The following is a 24,552-nucleotide window of genomic DNA, read 5'->3' as shown; positions in this document are numbered from 1 at the left end:
GAAGCACTGATTAAGTTAAATAAATTAAGTGTTCAACGGTTTTTCTTGTTCCTCTCTATCCGAATAAAAACACAAATACCCTCTTGGGACTTGGAAAATAATCTCACTATGGAAAATATATTTTCATTTGTACAAGATCTATAAAGTCTGCTGTGTCGTATAACACTCCCTGGAGACTTAAAAATCCAGTTTGGTCATGCAGAAGTTATGGATTATAGAAACTGAGATTAAGAACTATTCTTTTTTAAACTAAAAACCAAAGGAAAAACAAAACCATACTGAAATAATTTCACAATGTTTTCTTTGACGTCATGCACTAATTTTGGCAGTGTATAAATTTCAACGGATATTGATGTGAAGTTTTATTTCATTTTGATCCTCCGTGTTAAGAAGGACGTTATTAATCGATTATTCGCGGATTATAAAAGTGTTATAGATCACCAAAAGAGAAATCTTAAGTTGAATAAAAAAAAATGAGTTCTTTAGTATTTTTTTTAGTTTTTTTTTGGTTTTCATGAAAGATAAAAATTATCAAGCTGATTTTTATTACTTAATTTATAACGAGATTTTATAGACCCTAACCAAGGATTTTTTTTTTAATTTTTTTATTTACAATTCATTATACAGCTAAAAAATTGAAGTTACCACAAATGAATCCGCAGACATAAACTAGTATAGAAAATATAAAAGACTGCAATAAAATTTTGATACTGCTATTTTGTCGATTATGACAAATTGATCAATTCAAATCGTTTGGCCTCAACTACACAATCGTCTAGTTGTAAACAATGAGAGCCGACGCAAAGATGCCATAGAGTTATGGCCTAGATGAGACGTCAGGACAATATAAACGCATAGTACAAGATCATAATCAACATGAAGATCATTCCAGGCAGCATGATGTACCAATTTACAGCAGGCAGTTTCTGGGAGGTGACCGTCCAACACTAGGGCAAATAGGTACAAAAGTAATGACGGCATATACAAATGTTTGAGAAGAGACAGACAATTGCAAAGCTGAGTCAATAAATATTAATTACCTTTACAGATGCAGTGTCAAAACAACGCATTGTTAACTAAAATTGACAAATGTAAATTAATAAATATGAAAACATAAGGGGTCATATTTTGCGCAAATTACTGAATTTTCTATAGCCTGTCTTACTCTAATTAACTCCTAGAATTAACTTATCATTTTCTGGAGAACAATTTATAATTTTAGAATGCCTGCCAAAATTTTACAACGCCACAATTCAATGAATTCTTTGTGGTTTGTTCTAAATGAGAAAGGGGCTCCTATCATGTGACGAAGCATGGTGAACGTGTGCCTACTAAAAACCATGGTATATTTAATGAAATGCACACATGCAGTCATGTACATCACCAAAGACAATGCTGTCATCGTTGTTGAGTCCTATACTCAGATACCAGAAAAATATTATGCTCTTTTTTTAAACCCCATTTTGGGAAGACGACCAACCAAAAGCAACCCTGTTCTATCCAAATTCTTGTCAGTGTTCATTATTCTGGACGTAAATTTTGGATTTACATTTCACCTGAAAAAGTGATAGGAAAGTAATAAATGTGAGTGCATAGTTAATAACCAATCTCCAAATGATTAATAACAAGACATTTTATTTTCGAAAATGTATTTAGTTGACATGATTTGTTAAAAATTTCATCCTTCTTCTACGACAAGACTTTCAAATGGAAAGACAGAACGAAAAAATATTAACATTTATTCTATGATCAAACATGGACCCATTATGCATGTGAACGCTGCAAAGAACGAAAATGCTGCACGTGTGTTTACCTACAAAGTGTTTAGTTATCTCGTTGTATATATAAAAGACTTACTATTTAGCGCATCAGTCTGCGGCAAGAACCCCAACGAAGTCACTATGGACTGCATCAAGTTCAGGGTCAATGGAGTAGAGCGTGTTGGTAAGGTCACTTAGAGAATAGTTATGATGTTTTCTAACAGCATGCAAATATTGTATGGAAGTTAAACGAATATACTCATTAGCTAGTTAGGAAAAGCAGGTTTATGTAGATAACGTTTAGATTCTTTATTTTAAAAATATAAATGAATAAATTTTCATGAAAATACAAAAATAGATCTGTAATGAGAATAAGGTCTGAATTCAAAAATTCTGAATTCTTTCTTCCAAATTCGGAAATAATTATCGACCTAATATAAGTAAAAAATATTTGTGAATTTGGAATTTAAGTTCATACGAAATTACCTTAACTCGACTATATTTTTCACTTTTAAAAATATTAAATTTTAAGGGGGTTTTTGCCCTGGAAGTTCCCCAGTTATCTTATTCAACATTTTGTCGTTATTCCAGTGGGGTCTGAGATCAGCTCTGATGTGACTCTGTTGGACTACCTCCGAAACCACCTCGAGCTGCGTGGAACTAAGTACATGTGCCGTGAAGGTGGCTGCGGAGCCTGCATAGTAACAGCATCTAAAGCGCCTGGAACACCACACGTGTCTGTTAATTCTGTGAGTATTGGATGTCTTGGATCCTGAACCTCAAAATTAAGGCTCGCAGGGATACGTTCGTGCAGTTGTAATTTTTTTAACTAAACTTAGCCAAATCCGCCCATGACCGGTTTTTTTAAGTACTTTTTTTTGGAGTAATCCTGTTTTAATTTCAATGGAATACTTGCTAACTTATACAACGCACTAAGACTGGACTATTTAGGCACGATAGTCTTGCTTTGGCTGATTTCATCATCATCATCTCAGCCTATCGCCGTCCACTGCTGAACGTAGGCCTCCCCCAAAGAGCGCCAACCATCCCGGTCCTGGGCAGCCCGCATCCATCCGCTGCCAGCCACCTTCTTCAAATCATCGGTCCATCGTGCCGCAGGACGTCCTACACTACGTTTGCCTAAACGTGGTCTCCACTCTAACACGTGTCTGCTCCATCGACCGTCTGTCCGTCTGCAGACATGGCCGGCCCATTTCCACTTCAGCGTGCTGATTCTGCGAGCAATATCGGTAACTTTGGTTCTCTGGCGGATGACTTCGTTACGAATTTTATCCACCAGAGATACCCCGAGCATCGCTCTCTCCATCGCACGCTGAGCAACCTTGAATTTATGGACCAGGCCCACGGTGAGTGTCCACGTTTCAGCTCCATACGTCATTACGGGTAGGACGCACTGGTTAAAGACCCTGGTCTTAAGGGATTGTGGTATCGACGATTCAAAGATATGACGTAGCTTCCCGAATGCTGCCCAGCCCAAACGTATTCTTCTGCTCGCTTCCTTCTCGAAGTTGTGTCGCCCCAGTTGGATGGTTTGGCCAAGATATATGTATTCTTGCACAACCTCGAGAGCAGCGCCATTTACGACCACGGGTCTCGGAAGAACAAGGCCATTGTACATGACTTTAGTTTTATTTAGGTTCATTCCGAGACCCACACGTCGCGAAGAATCGCTTAGGCCGTTAAGCATCAGCTCCAACTCCTGCAGAGATTCCGCCATGATGACTATGTCATCTGCAAATCGCAGGTGTGAGATGTACTGACCGTTGATGTTCAATCCCCATCCTTTCCAATCAAGCGTTTTAAAAACGTCCTCCAATGCGTTTGTAAACAGTTTCGGAGAGATTACGTCTCCCTGTCTTACTCCTCGACGCAATTGGATTGGTTTTGTGCTCTGTTCTTGTACTTGAACGGTCATTGTCGCGGCCTTGTACAAACACCTCAGCACCTCGACATATCGGCAGTCCACGAGACATCTCTGCATGGATTCCATCACAGCCCAGGTCTCGACGGTGTCGAAGGCTTTTTCGTAGTCCACATACGCTAGGCATAGAGGTTGATTATACTCCTCTGTCTTCTGTATAATTTGCCTTAGCGTATGTATGTGGTCCACGGAGCTGTAGCCTTTTCGAAACCCGGCCTGCTCCGGTGGCTGGAAGTCATCGAACTTTTGGGCGAGACGATTCGAGATAACCCTCGAGAACAGCTTATACACATGGCTCAGAAGTGAAATGGGGCGGTAATTTTCAAGCCGCGTATTATCGCCTTTTTTGAAAAATAATACCACCACGCTTCTGCTCCATGCCTCCGGTGTTATGCCAGTATGGATGACGGAATTGAAGAGCTTAACAAGCTCTGTCAAGACAGGTGTTCCACCTGCCTTGAGCAGCTCAGTGGTTATTCCGTCATCTCCCGGAGCTTTGTTGTTGTGTAGCTGTCCGAGAGCTATTCTAATCTCACCCATGTCAATGTCGGGAAGCTCGTCTGTAAGGTGGCGTGTAAGTCTGGCTCGTGGGTCATCCGCGCTGTGTGCTTGGGGCGGGCTCGATTTTGGTGAGTATAAGTCCCCATAATACTTTTCGACTTCAGCGAGTATCTCTGGCTTAGAGGTAACGGTAGTGCCCTGTGACGTACTGAGTTTTGTCAGGTGACAACGGGAGATATGAGCCTTGGAAAATACTTTTGAGCCTTGGTTCCGCTCTATAGCTTGCTCAATGGATCGGGTATTCGCACGCCGAGTATCGCGTCTTATCAGCTTTTTTATCTCCCTGTTAAGTACCTGACGCTCAGACGGTGTTGCGTTTATGTTTTCTCGCCGTTTCCTCATCAATTCCAGGGTCTCGCTGGTGAGTGCCGACTTGCGTCCATTACTCATCGGTCGAAAATACTTATAGCCCACCTCACGGACAACCCGTACCAGACAATCGGTGGCGTCGTTAATATCCTGAGTAGTTTCCAACATAGCGAATCGATTTCGTAGCTCCAACTGGAAGCTTTCGCAGCCAGCCTCGACCTGGGGCAGGGTTGGTCTGAGAGTTGACTTCATCAATCGCGCTCGCTCGATTTTGAGATTTATACTCAAAGTGCCTCTTACCAGTCGGTGATCACTACCGGTATTGACCCTGTTAATCACAGAGACATCTCTGAATATCTGGCGCTTGTTTGACATAATGAAGTCTATCTCGTTCCTCGTCACGTTATCGGGGCTCCGCCAGGTCCACTTCCTTTGGGGCTTCTTCTGAAAGAATGAGTTCATCAGGAAGAGCCCCTGAGCCTCGAGGAAGTTTACCAGCATTTGCCCCCTGTGATTTCTGCGCCCAAAGCCGAAGGGACCCACTCTCGACTCGCCATTCTCTTGTACTCCTACTTTGGCGTTGAAGTCACCCATGACAACAGTGTAGAATGTTTTGGTACGAGACATAGCTTTCACTATGTCTTCGTACATGGCCTCGACTTCGTCGTCTGGGTGCGAAGACGTTGGGGCATACACTTGAATGACCTTCAAAGTGTAACGCTCCGTTATTTTAAGAACAAGGTATGCCACCCTTGCCGACACACTGCCAACTTCCACAATGCTGCCCTTGAGTGACTTGTGGATCATAAAACCGACGCCACCTTGAGATGGTTGGTGTCCTTCTCGGAAATAGAGTAAGTGACCAGCCTCGAGAGTTATCGTCTCCTCCCCCTGTCTTCGAAGTTCTGATAACCCTACGATATGCCAGTTAATACGACTTAACTCTACTTCCAATTCGGCAACGTGCTCGTTCAGCCGTAGTGTACGTCCGTTATACGTCGCCAAAGTCAATTTGCGTAGGTACCCTGCCGTCACCCGGGGATTCTTAGCACCCCCCACTGCACCGTTACCGTGGCCGGTACCATGGCCAGGAATAGTGCAGCTACCGGGAACTGGGGGCCGTGAATTTAAATTGTGCTGCATAAGGCTGATTTAATAGTGTCAAAATTATGTTTTTCAACAGTGCCTGGTGACCATAGGTTCATGCGATGGATGGGACATAGTGACGATCGAAGGCTTGGGTAATAGGAAGACCGGTTACCACACTCTGCAGAAGACGTTGGCAGAAAACAATGGAACCCAATGCGGATACTGCAGCTGTGGCTGGGTGATGGCCATGCATGGGTAATTATACTATGTACACTTTTATTACTTACACTCACACTTAAAAATGTCATCTTTCATCGTCCAGATAATTGATTGGGTATTCAAAACAAATATAATTGGAACTAAATGGCATCCTTGACCATGTAAATTAATGTGTAACTATAACACGATTTTTGATAAACTTTATAGAGTCATGGAGAGCAAAGGAAACTTTACTATGAAAGAACTCGAAAATTCTTTCGGTAGCAACATCTGCCGTTGCACTGGTTACCGTCCTATCCTAGAAGCTTTTAAGAAGTTCGCTGTGGATGCTCCAAAAGAAGACAGAATTACGGACGTTAGTAAATTAGCTATTTGCAATAGTAAAGGAAAATGTTGTAAAGATGAAGAAGGCTGGTGCATGGTTAACGAAGATGATGCGCATATGAATAAAGTAAAGTCAATCCGACTGAAAGATGGTAAAAACTGGTTTAAAGCTAGAGTCTTACAAGATATTTTTGATATATTTGCAAAAGAAGGTACAGATTCTTATATGCTGGTCGGTGGAAATACTGCAAAAGGTACGGATATTATGAGCCTTTTCCTATTAGAGTTTTACGTAACTGGTAGTGATAAAAGTTATAATTACTGATTAATCTTCACAGGCGTCTCTCCCATAAGTGAATATCCTCGAGTAATGATTGATATAAGTGCAGTCCATGAGCTGAGAGCTGTGCAATACGATCAGAACATAATAATTGGAGCTGCCACGACGTTGACAGAATTTCAAAACATTTTGGAAGCTAAGTCAACTGAAGACGCCTTCAGTTATTTTAGTCAATTGATATATCATGTGAAGCTAGTAGCTCACATTCCTGTACAAAATGTAAGTATATTCCTTGTTTTTAATGATGATTGATTATTGAATAGTCTATTTATCATATTTTGTAACTTATTTTATTATTCCCTTATTCCTTATCATATTCCCAGATAGGAACGATTGCCGGGAATTTGATGATCAAACATGCAGACAACATGTTCCAGTCTGATATATTCCTTCTGTTAGAGACAGTTGGAGCCATGTTAAATATTGGTAAGATTAATAAAAACTATATATATAAATGTTCTGTTCTGATTTTACCTCTTACAAAACTGTTCATTCAAACGTTTGTTTTCAAGTGGACCAGCAGCAAACGAAGTATACAGTCTCATTAGTAGACTTCTTGAAGATGGATATGAAAGGAAAAGTAATTGTGAATGTCATGTTTCCACCTCTAAGTGATAGACATAAAATCTATACATATAAGGTACGATATTCTTACTTCTACTCAAGATTTTTTCATTTGCTGTGTTAGTCTTATGAAAATAATTATGTAAGTAAGTCACATATTTTACTTTTTGATTTTTCATTCTTAACTTTATATTATGTTTCAGTTGATGTCTAGAGCCCAAAGTGTTCACGCCATCGTCAACGCTGGTTTCCTTTACGAGTTGGATCCCACCACGAACGTGGTTCAAAGTGCACGGATCGTGTATGGCGCTTTATCCCCTAACTTCACCAGAGCAAAAGCTACCGAGGCTTATCTGATCGGAAAGCCTTTGTTCACCAACGAAACGCTGCAAGGAGCAATGGGAGTCTTGAATGGAGAGATGATCATTGTAGAAAATCCTCCAGAACCATCTGTAGAATATAGACGGTATCTTGCTTGTGTACTGTTTTATAAGGTGAGTGTTAAGACAAATAATTTATTTCTATGGAACACTAAAACAATAATCGATGATTTTTATGAATTCACTTTCCTTAATTTCCAGGGACTTTTAACACTCTCCCCACCCGAGATGTTACAGCGTCGTCTGAATTCTGGTGCAGTTAGCTTGCATGATGTGAGACCGGTATCGACTGGGCTGCAGGTCATACAAACTGATCCTAATCTGTGGCCTTATAATCAACCTATTATGAAGGACGAAGCAATGGTTGGTCTAAGTTTTGATTGTTTTTCACTTAACGCCTATTCTTAAAGGACAGTTTCATCTAATACAAAAAAAGTAATAAAATTTCCTGAGGCCTACGAATAGTTGCTATTGCTAAAACATAAGGAGAAACAGTCTTATTATTAGAAGAGTCATTTTTAATTTTCTTTTTCCAATCAGATTCAATGCGCTGGAGAAGCTAAATTTACTGAAGATATTCCTGCCATGCCTGGTCAAGTGTATGGAGCATTCGTATTAAGTACTATCGCTTTGGGAACTATCGTTAAAATTGATGCCAGCGCTGCATTGGTAAGTCACAAAAAATTACTACAACAAACAAAAAAAGTAAACTAACCTTTTTTTGTTTGGACATTGTTACCGGAATACATATCAACTTAAGACCCGTAATTGTTATTGTTACTTCTACTAAAAATACATTTATTTTCCAGAGTACTCCAGGTGTTCTGGCATTTTACACAGCCAAAGATATTCCCGGCCTTAACTCCTACACGCCTAATGACATTTCATTATACTCCGCCAATGAAGAAATTTTATGCGATGGTAATGTCAGATACTATAATCAGCCTATAGGAATTGTAGTAGCTGAGACTCACCAAATAGCGTCCAGAGCAACGCAACTTGTCCAAGTAAAGTACAACAGTGGAGCAAAACCAGTAATAGATATCAAAGAAGCTGTTAAGGATAGTTCTAGAAGTAGTCTTGTGACGTCATTTGAAGCCACGAATCCTGGTACAGATGTGTACAAAACTATATCTGGCAGTAACACGTTATATGGACAATACCATTTCCCTATGGAAACATTAGCTTGCATCGCGAAACCATCGGAAGAAGGTCTGGAAGTGCACTCGACGACACAATATCTTGATGGTGTACAGACTATGATAGCTAGAGCTCTTAATATGGATGCAAGCAGGTAAGAATATATTTATACTTACCTAGATATTTCTATCTCTCTTTTGAAGCACACGAAATAGTGCACGTAGTGATTAGAGTTTTTAAATAAAATAGGCGAGGCGAAACACTTCACACACGATTTATTAATTCAAAACGCCTGACGATTAAACCTTAGCAATATCACAAACAAGCATAATACAAAAACTAGTGAACATATTACCATTCTTATGTTATGATATTTTTATAGGATCGACGTGCACGTTCGTCGCCTCGGTGGTGGGTATGGATTGAAGTTATCCCGCGGCTCACAGGCTGCAGTAGCCTGCAGTATGATTGTACAAAAGCTGCAACGTCCATGCCGATTCGTTTTGCCTTTGTCGACAATTATGCAATCTGTAGGAAAGAGGACACCATGTATTTCAATTTTCGAGGTAGAGTTAATCTATTTTGAATGTGCTTCTAATCTAGGGTTTTAAGTACTGTGTATATTTAGAACCATTAAAAAAAAATATTGAGTCATTTTTTTTTATTTTAGGTAGCAGTAAATCGCGAAGGTCTCATCCAAAGTCTAGATTCTAATCTCTATGAGGATAGTGGATACGTGATCAACGAAATGATGTCAACACTAGGACTCGACGTCTACAACAACTGCTACGACAAATCTAAGATTAACTACAAAGTCTACGACACCGTCACGGATATGGCCTCTAATACGTTCTGTAGATCGCCAGGTAAGATTGACATTCAGATCATATATATTAGTATTTCAAGATAACTAAATGTTTTGTCTAAATATTTATCCAATTAAATGTAAATATTATTAAATAAATACCCCTAATGATACAGGTACGCTTGAAGCTATATCGGCATTCGAACACATAATGGAACAAATTTCATATGAGCTATCCGTAGATCCTGCGGAGGTACGATTAGCAAATACCGATCCAGACCATTTGACTGAAATGAAAAATGTTTTTGAAACTCTCAAGACAAATGCCGATTATGTTTCTCGAAGAGCGGCAGTTAATTCATATAATACAGAAAATAGATGGAAAAAACGAGGTTTGAGGTGGGCTTTCGTTAAGTGGGTGCCGACTGGAGCTCAACAATTCAACGTCATCATGTCTGTCTACCGCGTTGATGGTACGATAACGATAACCCATGCTGGAGTTGAAATGGGTCAAGGCATAAACACTAAAGCCAAACAGATTGCGGCTCATCTTCTCAACGTACCTCTTGATAAAATTCAAATTAAAGGCAACAACACTCACGTTGCACCGAACAGTTATCTAAGTGGAGGAAGTCTTACTACTACAAGTGTTATGATTGGCCTGAAGAAATGTTGCGAACAATTGAATGCGCGGTTAGAACCGATTCGAGCTACTTTAGAAAATCCAACTTGGGAAGAACTGATAGCTGCAGCCTCTACTGCGGATGTTGATCTACAAACTCATGGATACGCGGGATTTAATGATGCCCAATCATATCACGTGTATGGAATGGCATTATGTGAAGTAGAACTTGATGTTTTGACAAATGAATTTGAAATATTGAGAGTCGATTTATTACAAGATGTGGGGTTGAGCGTTAGTCCTGAAATTGATATTGGTCAAGTAAGTTTATGCTTGTAATTTTAAACAATCCGAATAATATAAATAGGTTTTTAACCAGTAGCGTCTCTTTGCCACAGTAATATATCAAAGCGTGTCAAAGAGAGATTTTATTAAAATCTATCCATATTTACAGGTTGAAGGAGGCTTTGTCATGGGCTTAGGGTACTGGACTTGCGAGAAACTTGTCTACAGTGAACAAGGGCAGATTTTGACAGACAGAACATGGAACTACCATCTGCCTTTGGCCAAAGATATACCTCAAGACTTCAGAGTGTATCTGAAGAAGAACTCTTACAGCAATGATTTCATAATGGGAGCTAAAGGTAGAAAAGAAACAGTTTATAAAATCTGCCCGTACTGCACATTCTTTAGTGTCCTTCGGATATTATCCTCTTCATTTCTCTTGTTTTGATCATTTATTAATAGAACCTTTCATTTTAGGAACTGGTGAGCCACCTATTTGTGCGGCAGTGGTCATAGCATTCGCAATCCGGGAAGCCATGGTTGAGGCAAGGAAGGAAATTGGGATTCCTTCCACAGAGTGGTTCCCTATTGGTCAGTGTTTATTTGTGGAATACTACTTAATGAATAATTGTATTTTTTTATGCCAACAGCTAAATCTTGAAATGCCGAAAGTTTTTTTTTTTTGTTTTATAAAATTTTTGACTAAACACTTTATCATTATGTAATTATTTTGAAAAAAATGGTGTTATCTCAGAATTTTGGATGTTAATTGATACTCAATAAATCGTTATTGTTCACAGATGGGCCATATTCAGGTGAAGCTATCCACAACGCCATTAAAACAAACATAAAAGACTTTAGATTTTATTAAATAGAATAAGCCATTATTATTGTTATAGAGTTCATCTGCTTACATTAATAAAAATTATGAAAAGTTAATATTTTTTGTTTTTCTTATTCATAATAATCCATTTTAAAACTAACGAAATGAAGCATAAGAGTGAAAGATGGAATTTCGTGTTGATGGTTATCTGTATGTATATGTAAATTTTAAGCCTATAGATATGTATGTATATGTACTATAAACATAATTTGAAGCGGTAGGCCCTAATGAAACTTGAGTTCATTAGTATAGTTCTCAAGTCACGGCAGTTATAATAAAAAAATATAGAATACCAACGTTTCATATCTTATTATTTTTTTACAACTAAACCAAAATGACAATGCAATCACCAATAGCATCCAGTGAAAATATGACAATGTGGTGTTCAGAAATTTATTCAATAAATACTTTTTTTCACCACTTCAGTAATGAAATTATCGTAGTGGATGAAGAATGCTGAGCTACGTCTTGTAGTTGGCGCTCTTGCTTCAGAAAATAGTTCCGCTTAGGTATCTGATGTTCGACTTAATTCAGAGGGATCTCTACGATCTTTCTTTTTGCGAACGGAAATTATCAAATCACTCCTTCTGCTTTGGCTTGAGCGGAAGGGAATATCAGAGTTTTATTGACGAAAACCTACCCATGTTCCTTTTTCTTGTAATCCTTTCATAATCCTGCTGGCCCGGAAAGCTTCAGCCCTGATACGTTCCACAGAGCTTGCTGACCTCTTTTTCAGGTGTTTTCAGGAGCTCAGTACAGCGTTCCGTTTTTACTTTCTGGTACGGAACTCTAGAAACAGGACCCTTACACTGTAATAGCTCTATGACCCTTTTGAGTACTTCAGAGGGCCTACCACCACGTCTTATAGTAACATTACTACAAAGTGTGGAAGCTTAATAGCACACTACGTCGCGTAGAATGGCGTCTCTCTTTCACAGTGGCCCCCGACTCTCAGTATGATTAACAGGCTTAGGCAATATTAAGCCATAATTTCTCTTCACTTTGCAACTAAGTAAATAGTAATGTCGTTGTATTGACAATTTTTTTTTTCATTTGTTTACCGAGCAAAAATATGATGATATGAATAATAATTATACTTCAATGAAAACGTGTAAAAAATATACAGACGTAAAACGTATATAGAATTTAGCGTTTGTGTGATCCTCCTCAAATCATTGTTCTGTGTCTAGATAACATAGTGCATTTGACTTAAATGTTTGTGAAAACCCCTGCTTTACAAAGATTGAATTCCTTTTTGAAGGAGTTAAAAATACTTCTGATTTTTGATAAAGCTTTCCAAATGTCAGGTCTTTGTCAAGGTAATTTTGTAACTGTCACTATTTTCTGCTCAATCTGCGCACCAAAAACTAAGTATGCTTATAATGAGAGACGTGAGATTCTTAACTAAATGCAGAATTACGTCCGTAAAAAAAAACGGTACCATCTTATATTTCCAAAAGACAACTTAAGACTCGCTTTAACTTAGATCGACGTCATTCCATCTTAAAAGTCGCAATTCACTAGCACAGACCAACTGAAACACTAATTATTTCAGCTGTCCGTATCTGATCATAAACATTCACGTGTTGCCGACACATGCGATCGCAGAAAGAAGACGTAACGTGAGGAAAGAGAAAAAGAAAATTGTTGATCGTTCGATTATGTTACGCGCATATATGTTAAGAAATTTCATTCTTGTGTCGCTGGGGGTTTCACAAACATTCAAGTCACTAGTACGAAGACACCCAGACTTAGGGCAAGCATTTTTGGATCACACACTTGCCTTTCTTTTCCTACTCGGGGATCAAACTCGCGACACTTTGCGATCATTAGCTCGGCTTTCTTACTTTTGTAATGTCAACAATTCTACCAAACTCATTGTGTTGTTCTGTTTACCTTACAGGAGCTTCTTCCACTTATATTCGACATCCAAAAATTATGAGAGTTACTCTTTCTATATCTTGCAAGTCGTTTTATAACAACTCACTATATAAATGCGCAGCTATTTAATTACACAGGTGTTGATATAACAATTGAAAATGCAGTCGAAGCCTTATTTGTTTTTATACATATATCATTAAAAACACGTGCTAATAAACGTGTTAATTTTGGTAACATACCACTTACATGCCCAGGAATTTGGAAAGTACGAAACATAGATGAACTCCTTGCAAAACAGTCATTTAATGTCTATTATTTTTTAATTACGTCATACATTATTAATTTTGTCCGTCGATAATTGACGTGTTCAAAAAATTTAAATAAATCAAATTGCACTAATTTTAAAAACACCCAAACTCTTGTTCACTTTGCATCAACGCGTAAGGCTGGAAATGTTGCTTGACAGATATTTTGCCGCATGAAAACTTCAAATGTCTTTAACACACAATTTTCACTTCAGGCTTTTCATACAAAGGACAATGTCAAATGTAAGCCCATTCGATACATTTTTCTTGTGTAACTTAGTTAAAATCACTCATAACAGAATCAACAGATCAAATTCAATAAATAAAGAATTATAAGTAACGATGGGGCAAAAAAATGATAAAACATACAAATTGCATCACATTTGTTCAAATAATCCTCACTTGTACATTATGAGAATGATATGATAAATAATGAAAACATACGAGAACATTTCAAAATTTCATTTCAAATTATTAATATAATCTTTTAAACACTTAACTGTTCTTTCTGTGCGCAGGACTGACAGTTTTCTTAAATTTCAAAGCTACTCGTATTTACTTATCAATTTTACATGCCTTTAGCCAAATGACATGTATACACATATCCCATATTTGATAATAAATTGAAAAAAATAACATAGTTACACAAGTTAACAATTTCAAAACAAAAACGAAATAAATATGTGGGTTATTTCATTCAAACTTAAAATTACATTTTTAAAACTTTTTTTTTTCTCTATCCCACTGTGTCCCACAGCTGGGCAAAGGCCGCCCCCAAATCCTTCCACGACTCTCTATTCTGGGCCGCATGGATCCACCTTGCGCGGTAAGCGTTAAGGTCGCCGTCCATCCGTTGGCTCCCATAGTGTGGTGACTTTGGCCCAACGATCGCTTTCCATGCGGCTAACGTGACCCGCCCAATCCCATTTTAGCCTGGCAGCCTTTTTGCCGACGTCTATAATCCCAGTTTTGGAACGCAGCGTGGTGTTCGGAATTCGGTCTTGCAACCTAACACCAAGAATGCTGCGTTCCATAGCTCTTTGGCAAACTCCAAGGCGGAATTTCTGTGAATCGGTCAGCGACCAGGTCTGAGCACCGTGAGTTAAGATGGGCAGGATACACATGTCAATGAGCTTCCGCTTCAGGGAAATCGGCAGATCACCCTTCATGAGCGTCTTCATAGACCAGATTAAAACTATGTACAATAAATATTAATTTACAGAAAAAAATATTTATTGTCATTTTTACAACCGTATGTTTCCATTGGAAATCCTATAAAATTGGTCTTAATGAAGAGATCATGTAAATTCAGTCCGTACCGGCTAATAGTGAGGAGCAGTCATGGACAACATTAAGATCAAAGTCAATGGGGTCCAACACACGGGTGCGTTTATAATTGTTATTTTATTACATAGAACTCCTGCAAGAACCCAAGATTCTTGGAAGCTGAGGCCGTGAATTAGTTTAAATGTTGTTTTAATTAGTGCTGTGTTCTTATTAAATGTATTGTGGTGATCAGATAAGCAGTCGTTATCTTTAAAATATTGATGTTCAGCTGCAGCTGTTGTCCTGGGCGTCAGTATTGTTAGCATAATTTTGTGTTTAGTGAAATTGAATCAAGATATTAGTTGGGAAAATCTGAAGAGCAATATCCAAATCAGTTAAATTTCGCAGGACTAGCATCACTTTACAACGCTTTATGAATATCTGACAAGATTTCGATTTCAACTAGTCAGCCGCGTGGTAAGACTGTCGGACTGTCAAGGCAAGGGTTGTAGGTTCGGTTTCGATATCGGTACAGACCAGTCTTTTCAAATTTCGAATAAAGTGAATTAAGGCACCACGTTGAAAACAGCACACTTAAGTATTTTTCAAGCCAACTATGTATATCAGTCCAGTTGGAATATATTTTAGTTTGTTTGTTTTTTTTTTAGTTGGAAGTGAGGTGAGCTCCGATGTGATGCTGGTGGACTACCTCCGTAACTTCCTGGAACTGCGCGGTACCAAGTACAGTTGTCGCGAGGGAGGCTGCGGAGCCTGCATCGTAACAGCTTCTAAAACTCCTGGCACTCCATATGTATCAGTTAATTCTGTAAGTAAAGGTTGGCTAAGGTTCCATTTTACTTGCTTACATGAATTGTAGCGTAATGGATGATTGGGAAAACAATAAATGAAAATATATTTTCAACAGCGATTTAAATTAAATTAAATATGCAGCATATTTGACAAGGGAGGAATATGGCGCTCATGATAAAAAAAAATGCAAGAAAAAATATTTCAGTAGTTCCTATTTATAAAAAGATTAAGAAGTATATTCTGATTATGATTTAATTTTATTTTGTATCAGTGTTTGGTGGCAGTCACATCTTGTGATGGCTGGGATATCAGAACTATAGAAGGTTTGGGCAACAAGAAGGATGGGTACCACAAGGTCCAAACGACGTTGGCAGAGAACCATGGAAGTCAGTGCGGGTACTGCAGCTGTGGATGGGTTATGGCCATGCAAGGGTGAGATTTTTTAATAACCTCAGCGTGATAAAATGAGGGGAATCATATTAATGACTTTACTTTTTTGGAAGTATCATAATTCATTTAATTCATTTTAAATCTCATAAAACATCATTTTCGTCTTAACAGGGTCCTAGAAACAAAAAAAGACCTAACTATGAAAGAAATAGAGAATTCATTCGGTAGCAACCTTTGCCGTTGTACCGGGTACAGACCAATCATTGAGGCATTCAAGAAGTTTGCCAAAGATGCACCAAAAGAAGAAAGGATTATGGATTTACAAAGTCTGTATATTTGCAACAAAAATGGAAACAAATGTTGTAGTGAAAAAGAAGATGATTGGTGTATGGTAGAAAAGAATGATACTGAATTGGAAAGTAACAAAGTAAAGGAATTGGTTTTAAAAGATGGTAGAAAATGGTTCCAGGCCAAGAGAATATGCGACATATTTGATATTTTAGCGAGAGAAGGTACTGATTCGTATATGCTGGTTGCTGGAAATACTGCCAAAGGTAGCACATTTTTGTTAATTAATTTAACATACTAAGATTGCAATAATGTGTAAGTGACCAATTTTCGATTTGACAACAAATATGAATAAGATTCCTTAAAGCAAGTGCCAGCTACACAAACAAAAATAAGGTGAAATCGAGATATTTCCATCCCGATCACATTGTAATAGTTAGTTTTACCTATTGTCCCATACTAGAAAAATCTTACATAAAATTACTATTATTTTACAGGTGCTATTCCCATTGATGAGTACCCTAAAATTCTGATTGACATCAATAATGTCCAATCTCTAAAAACCATCGAAACCGATCAAAATGTCATCCTTGGAGGAGCATTAACTCTTACCGAGTTTATGGATGTACTCAAATCAAAATCTTCGGACAAGAATTTCAGCTACTTTACCAAATTTTATAATCATATGGATCTGGTCGCTCACATCCCTGTGAGAAATGTAAGTTTTATATTCATTAATTATTGTTTTATGTAGATTACCTTCTGAGTAAAGATTCGTTTCAGCTGTCCTCATATTGATCTTGCGTTTATCTCCAATTGTAATTTATACAAATTGAGGAAAGTTTCAATAAATGCTCTTTCGAAAAGATTCGACATGATAACAGTTAACTTCATTCTACGTAAAAATATGAACTAGAAGTGTCATCACCACTTGGTAAAGAGCTTGTGCTGGGTTTTATCATTAAGGCTTTATAACCGTACGATATTTACTTAAATATAATGATAACTAGGTGGGTACCATCGCTGGAAACCTGATGATCAAACATGGCTACAACATGTACCCGTCCGATGTATTCCTGCTATTTGACGCTGTTGGTGCAGAGTTGACCATTGGTATGTTTACTTTCATCCATTCCTTCACTTAAGTTTTTATTGAATCTCTAGATCGTCTAGACTACCGAAGAATTTTCGGTCAATCTAGGCATAGTGATATTGCTTAGACTGTCTCGATTTTCAACATTTCATGTTTTTTTTTAATTCCAGGATCTAGAACCGAAAAGTTTACAGTTACAATGGATGAGTTTTTGAAACTAGACATGAAAGGAAAATTGATCATAAATGTTATGCTTCCACCCCTTAATGAAGATTATCTTCTGTACACCTATAAGGTAGGTTGTCGTATTTGGTACGGTTCAGTTGTCGAGTTTGTAAAAACAGTTGAGCATCTGAAATAAAAAACATGATACTTATTTCGTCTTTTTTGTAAGAGGCTGATATTAATTGGAATTTTTGTTTTTACAGCTTATGTCAAGAGCCCAAAGTGCTCACTCCATAGTCAACGCTGGATTCCTATACAAAATTGATCGCAAGAAGGATGTGATTGAGAAAGCTAGAGTCGTTTTCGGTCACTTATCATCAACGTTCATAAGGGCAAGAGCGACTGAAAGTTACCTGGTTGGAAAGAGGTTGTTTGAGAATGAAACGGTGCAAGGTGCTTTGGGAGTATTGGACGGAGAAATGCTTGTTGAAGATAATCCTCCTGAACCGTCTGTAGAGTTCAGAAGGTATTTAGCAAAGGCTTTGATGTTTAAGGTGAGATTATTTCTTGTTACTTCTAATATTTCATTTTCACATGACCATAAACAAGTACTATGACTTGTCTAGTAAGCGAATCTTCGTTATGACATATTCACTAAATTGCAAATCGTTTACGTATTTTTTTTGTATTTTAGGGCATTCTTTCTCTATGTCCATCTTCAACCAGAGGCCAACGTTTGTCATCTGGGGCTATTAACATCCGTGAAAATAGACCTGTCACGACTAGCCGTCAGGTTTATGAATCTGACCCTAAGATGTGGCCATTAAACCAGCCTATCGCTAAAGTGGAAGCAACGGTAAGTACTTGAAGTGAAAAACGACTTATAATACTACATATTAGAAGCTAACACTGATAATGCATATAACAGTTTACGTTTTCAAATGCCATCAAGGCAAACGTAGACGTAGTCACATAAACTGGTGCTGAGTCACTCAATAAGACGCCCTTAAACATATCAATGAAGTATGTAATATCAAGCTATTTATTGCCTTTTTGTGGGAGATAGCTCCCAAAAATAAGTATTCCGTAATAATTTATCTTATTCTAGGTTCAATGTGCCGGAGAAGCTCTTTACACAGAAGACATTCCTGCCCTCCCTCGCGAAGTCTTCGCCTCCTTCGTACTCAGCACTGTGGCTTTGGGTACGATAGTCAAAATTGATGCTAGCGCTGCTTTGGTAAGTCTCCATTAGAGTATGAAGTAAACCAGTTACATAAAATTTTCAACAAGAATAGTTTGAATGTTTCCTTTTCTTTTAGAAATATCCAGGAGTAGTTGCATTCTATACGGCTAAAGATATACCCGGATTAAACTCGTTCACACCACACGACAGCTTGTTCTACACGGCTAATGAAGAAATATTGTGTGACGGCAACGTCAAATTCTACCATCAGCCAATTGGTATTATCGTAGCAGAGACTCAGCATGTAGCTGATAGAGCTTCCAAACTCGTTGTAGTGAAGTACAGTAATGTTAGAAAACCAGTCATAGATATTAAAGAAGCAGTAAAAGATGAAAGTAAAAATACTCTGCACGCTTCAGCTGAAGCAACAAACCCTGGTACAGATGTGTACAAGACGATAACTGGCAGTAACACATTCTATGGTCAATGTCACTTCCCATTAGAGAGCATTGTTTGTGTAGCAAAGCCTATTGAAGAAGGACTTGAAATACACGCGGCTACGCAATGGCTTGATGGAGTACACACGATGGTATCAAGGGCATTGAATTTGGGTGAAAATAAGTGAGTTATTTATTTTTATAGCTAAATCATAAATTGTGTAATATAAAATACACAGAGATTTTTTTCTCTTCATGGGGTTATTTTGGGAGTGTAATAATCCTAATTTCTTTTTTTCCAGGATTGATGTCCATGTTCGTCGTATCGGCGGTGGCTATGGTTTGAAAATCTCCCGAAGCATCCAATCAGCTGTTGCTTGTAGTCTTGTCGCGCACAAACTGAACCGCCCGTGCCGATTCATCATGTCTTTAAGTTCCATACTTAAATCCGTTGGAAAGAGATTCCCTTGCCATACGACCTTCGAGGTACTAATATTTATAAAATTACATATTTTTAACATCTCGTATTCAGAAAAGTAAAGTGTAAAGAAAAGTATAGTGTTAGCTGATGTTATTTAGTCATAAATTTAATATTTCCAGGCCGCAGTAAACAGTTCCGGTCAGTTGCAATACCTAAATGCTGAACTTTATGAAGACAATGGTTACAAAACCAACGAAATGGTTTCCACAATCGGCATGGACGTGTACAACAACTGTTATGATAAATCTAAGATTAATTTCAAGTACTACGACTCCATAACTGACATGCCCAAGAATACTTTCTGTAGATCACCTGGTAGGTAGCTTAATATAAGTTTTTTTAAATATCTAAGAATGTAATTTCCTTCACACTAAGTCGTTTTGTCTAAACCAGGTTCTATGGAAGCTATTACTAACATGGAGTGCATTATGGAACAAATTTCCTACGAACTCTCAATGGATCCCGTAGCCGTACGATTAGCCAACTTAGATCATGAGCAATACGGAGAAATGGCAAAAATGGTTGAAGAAGTTAAAGTCCAAACTGACTATGTACCTAGACGAGCGGCAGTTGATTCATTTAACGCTGAAAACAGATGGAAGAAGCGCGGTCTCCGATGGGCTTTCGCTAGATGGGCTCCCATTGGAGCACAACATTTTGACCTTAACCTCGCGGTTTACCATGCTGATGGTACCGTAGCTATTACCCACGCTGGTGTTGAAATGGGACAAGGAATCAACACTAAGGCAATCCAACTCACTTCCTACTTACTAAAGATCCCCATTGAGAAGATTCAAGTGAAAGCCAACAGCACAGTCGTCACACCGAACAGTTTCATGTCTGGTGGAAGTTTGACAACCAGTAGTATTATCATTGGTCTCAGAAAATGTTGTGCGGAGTTGAATGCTAGATTGGAACCTTTTAGAGCATCTTTAGAAAACCCTACTTGGGAGGAACTGATCACAGCAGCGTATGGTGCTGATGTAGATCTGCAAACTCACGGATTTACTGGCTTTGGTGATGCACAAGTCTATGATGTGTACGGTATGGCCTTGTGTGAAGTTGAACTTGACGTTTTGACTGCTGAGTACGAAATCTTGAGAGTGGATATGATACAAGATGTAGGTGTGAGTCTTAACCCTGATATTGATATTGGACAAGTAAGTAATTCTACGCATACTTTTTTGTCTTTAAATTTCTTATTTAATAGACGAGTATCAAAATGTATTTATATTTCCTTTCTCATTTTCTTAAAATCATGTACTTCAGGTTGAGGGAGCCTTCATTATGGGTCTTGGTTACTGGACATGCGAGAAGCTGGTTTATACCGAAGAAGGCGAAAATCTGACCAACCGTGCTTGGGATTACCATCTTCCAGTCTCTAAGGACATTCCTCAGGACTTCAGGATTTACCTGAAAAAGAACTCATACAGTAATGAAAGGATTCTTGGATCTAAAGGTAAGGCAATAATGCGTGTTATTATCTAGAAGTCATTGAATAATATTAAAATATGAAAATAAATACTTTCTTTGTAACTAGGAACTGGTGAACCCCCGATTTGTGCTTCAGTCGTCGTACCATTCGCAATCAGAGAAGCCATAACTCAAGCAAGAAAAGAAGCAGGCATACCTAGCACTGAGTGGTTCCAAATTGGTACGTGTCCTAGTATTTTTTTTATCCTGTTAAAACGCCAGGGACATCGTCCTTTAAAGGCCGCCAAGTCTTTCAGTAATATTATTGTGGGTATCAAAAAGAAATGGCGATCTATGGCGGGCATTGCGCTTTCACCCTTCAGAAACCATAATAATATCATATCAAGAAGCTGTGGTAGAATCTCACATTTATTATGACCTTGAAATTGGTCATCGTCTCTTAGCCTTTTCCCAACTAAGTTGGGGTTGGCTTCCAGTCTCATCGGATGCAGTTGAACCTTTGTTTGACTAGGAGCGACTGCCTATCTGATTTCCTCAATCCAGTTGCTTAATTAGACTGGTTCTCAGACTTTCTAGCTTTTGATTACTTGTAATGTAACGACTACAAAGATGTATGAATAACTATAAACTTGACCAGTTTATTCATTTATTTACAGATGGACCTTTCTCTGGAGAGAAGGTCTACAAGTCTCTAAGACCGAATGTCAAGGACTTCAGACTGTACTAGATATATGCCACAGGCAGCTCTTCAGCCAAGTGAAGACACTCAATCGTTACTATTGCGGTTGAAGAAAGATGAAGAAACGTGATCCATCTTTTTATTTTTAACAATGTTATAAATATTTTGTAGTTGTTGTTAACTTTTTATAAATATAATTAATATGTTATCTGAAGTACCTTATTTTTTGGTGATATTTGAGCTCCGGATGACTATTCGTTCACACAAGCAGAACCGTGAAAATAACTCAAATGTCCCAAAACACTTGTTCTTGAACAGTTTGTAAAAAAAATACTGTTTGTATTGGTATTGGGCTCTAATTTTTCGTTATTCTACATTTTCATTTCTTGAAATGACTTATTGAATTTGTTTAGTTATATTTTTTTGTTAAGTTTGGAGATTGTTTATTTAGTAAAATATTTCATATTCATTGAAAGTTTGTTTTATTTTTATAGTATTTTTTAACAGCTTCAGCATTAAGGAATGAGTATTGGGTTAACGAGAATACTCCAGACTTCACTTCAGTCATTACAATAAATATAATAACCTTGTTGGTAATTATATTTTGAGCCCTTTTGAACTCGCAAAGCGTTTGGTCAACTCTACACGTGATCAGAAGGCTGGTCTATATTTTGCCCAAAGAATTAGCATTGCCATACAACGTGGCAATGCAGCCAGACTTCTGGGCACGTTTCCCGACTTTGCCAGGGATGAGGATATCTTTTTTGACGCTTTGTAAATAATGTATATTTTTCTTTTTATATTGATATAGTTTTAAAAATTTAAATATTAGTTTAGTTTAATTTATTGCAAAAAAATATTTTAATTGATTATGTATCTTGTAAATAAATATATTTTGTTTTAGGTCGGAAAAAAAAATTGATAGTCAGTATTAATATGACTTTTTTACTGCTTGCATATTTAATAAAACCCCCGCCACATAAGGATCCAATTCCTTAGTGTTTATAATAATACATTAAGCTCATCTAGGCGACTCCTTTAGCAAAACTTAGAGCAATGTTTTACTAGTTATTTTGTCAAGCGTCAAATCATTTACGATATTTTGAGTTCATAATGTATCGCTTTATGACACTCATTAACTTACAATACCGCCAAAGGTCATACCGGTTACTTGATCGTAATCTAATGATAATAATTAGTAAAGTCGTTAAATAGCAATAATTTTAAGGTATTAATGATTGACCTGTGATTGGCCAAAGTAATAACCCAGTGGTCACCGTCTGACATGAAACGGCGACGAGGACAGCCTCGAATGAGATGGCGAAAAAATCTGGATACCTACCACAAAAAATTGATGGAAGGAGCAATAGACCGGACAGAGTATAAAAATCGAAGAGAGGCCTTTACCCTGCAGTGGGACAGTAAATGTTAATGCATGAGATAATATGATTGACCAGGCCTCAATTCGCTATAAACAATGGCCGATGAATGAATGAAAATTTGAATAAAATTACACTTTTCGTATTCTCTTAAGCATTTTTCCCTTACAATATTCGGAAATTTAGTATGGGACGGGACACGGGACAGTCTAGGTCAATACATTGAAATTTAATCCAACTGTCATACATTCGTCGGTAATTGTAAATAGCAGAATCGGGGACCTGGACACATTTTTTGTCATTAAAGTAGGAAAAACGTACTAACTTACTCTCTTAGTAAGTCGACAGCTTAAATGTGTCAGGTATATGCCCGACCTTACCCGACCCGAATATATACTAATATATAAAGCTGAAGAGTTTGTTTGTTTGTTTGAACGCTAATCTCAGGAACTACTGGTCCAAATTGAAAAAAAATTGTGTTGTATAGACCATTTATCGAGGATTTTGTGAGGGTTTATGATTCGAAGACGAAGTCGCGGGCAACAGCTAGTGCCTGATAAAATATTTTTTGAACACTTTAACTTATATTTAAAAAAAAACACTAACTTTAAAACTAATGTAAAGTTACAAAAAAAAGACATTGCTTTAATTGGTTCCTTGTTTTTGCGGAATATACTGTATCTTCTGTTATAATTATGCAAAATGATAAGATTTAAATGTGAGTTCGCTATTAATTAGACCATAGTAAAATCAAATGCGTGAAAAGTGTTAAAATTAACATGGATATGGGATCTAAAAACACAAAATAATAATTATCTAAGAACCACCGTACCTACTGTACATGATATTTTTAGAAAAATCATTCATACTTTTAGGCAGCGTTTATGGAATTGACGTATTACTACAGAATTACTAAACGTAAAATAAGAATATAATAACAGAAATATCGCTTTACAATGTTGTCGATAATGTATCAAAATAATAACCTAACTAAGGATGTGAAACAAATAATATTATTCTTAAGAAAGTGCGCGAGATTCCGCATTTTGAAAACACACGAGCGTTGTTTTTGAACGCTCAAGTTTATTTCCTTCAATCAATAATTAAATGTAATTTTTATTTACAATTTTACAGAGTTAAATATTTACAAGTTAAAAAACAAAAAAATATTAAATTAAAGCATCAAAAAATTCATCGGCATCGCTGCCGGCTGGGAGTGTGCCCGAAAGGCTGGCAGCATTGCCACGTTGAATGGCAATGCTAATCCTCTGAGCGAGGTATAAGCCAGCCTTTGGGTCACGAGACGCTTTGCTAGGTCTTTAAAAAGCGTTTTGGCACTCAGCCCCCACGGCCCAAAAGTTTCAACCCCAAACGGCTCAAAGAAGTAACTACCAACTAGATTACCATATTTGCGCCGTTTGAGGTTTACAGCAGCCGCGGCAGCAGAGCCAGCGCAGCTCGAAGAACCGGGAAGGTGAGATGGCGCAAGAGTATCGACACAAGTGGCGTCCCACACTAAAGGCCTACCCATCTTCCAA

General features: G+C 37.7%; 1 protein-coding gene across 3 annotated transcripts; it reads left to right on the top strand.

Moving 5' to 3' along the window:
- Nucleotides 1-1,836: 1,836 nt before the first annotated feature.
- LOC113503713 (xanthine dehydrogenase-like) lies at nucleotides 1,837-22,110 on the top strand. 3 transcript variants are annotated; one of them, XM_026885784.1, is made up of 21 exons: nucleotides 1,837-1,944; nucleotides 2,352-2,509; nucleotides 5,756-5,916; nucleotides 6,088-6,458; nucleotides 6,543-6,767; nucleotides 15,344-15,501; nucleotides 15,757-15,917; nucleotides 16,047-16,429; nucleotides 16,661-16,881; nucleotides 17,174-17,276; nucleotides 17,427-17,551; nucleotides 17,685-17,975; nucleotides 18,116-18,277; nucleotides 18,530-18,658; nucleotides 18,741-19,225; nucleotides 19,344-19,527; nucleotides 19,642-19,837; nucleotides 19,916-20,682; nucleotides 20,792-20,981; nucleotides 21,063-21,176; nucleotides 21,613-22,110. In XM_026885784.1, the coding sequence occupies exons 1-21, from the start codon at nucleotides 1,902-1,904 to the stop codon at nucleotides 21,681-21,683; spliced, it is 4,698 nt and encodes a 1,565-aa protein (XP_026741585.1). In that variant the 5' UTR covers nucleotides 1,837-1,901; the 3' UTR covers nucleotides 21,684-22,110. The 3 variants fall into 3 exon arrangements, with proteins under 3 accessions (XP_026741585.1, XP_026741582.1, XP_026741583.1); XM_026885781.1 differs by lacking the exons at nucleotides 15,344-15,501; nucleotides 15,757-15,917; nucleotides 16,047-16,429; ... (11 more) ...; nucleotides 21,063-21,176; nucleotides 21,613-22,110 and adding exons at nucleotides 6,868-6,970; nucleotides 7,057-7,184; nucleotides 7,312-7,602; ... (7 more) ...; nucleotides 10,818-10,931; nucleotides 11,141-11,274 and having other exon boundaries at nucleotides 6,543-6,763; XM_026885782.1 differs by lacking the exons at nucleotides 1,837-1,944; nucleotides 2,352-2,509; nucleotides 5,756-5,916; nucleotides 6,088-6,458; nucleotides 6,543-6,767 and adding an exon at nucleotides 14,722-14,793.
- Nucleotides 22,111-24,552: the final 2,442 nt, after the last annotated feature.

This window comes from Trichoplusia ni, chromosome 20 (assembly GCF_003590095.1).
Source record: "Trichoplusia ni isolate ovarian cell line Hi5 chromosome 20, tn1, whole genome shotgun sequence".
NCBI classification, from domain to species: Eukaryota; Metazoa; Arthropoda; class Insecta; order Lepidoptera; family Noctuidae; genus Trichoplusia; species Trichoplusia ni.
The sequence above is the reverse complement of the archived record's forward strand: the minus strand, read 5'-3'. Positions and strand labels throughout refer to the sequence as shown.

Bases quoted from the DNA above. Each gene is read 5' to 3' on its own strand.
- LOC113503713 (XM_026885784.1), top strand. From the start codon at position 1,902: ATGGACTGCATCAAGTTCAGGGTCAATGGAGTAGAGCGTGTTG. The intron at 16,430-16,660 runs GTAGCACATTTT...ATTATTTTACAG, and splicing joins TGCTGGAAATACTGCCAAAG to GTGCTATTCCCATTGATGAG. The intron at 20,982-21,062 runs GTAAGGCAATAA...CTTTGTAACTAG, and splicing joins AAGGATTCTTGGATCTAAAG to GAACTGGTGAACCCCCGATT.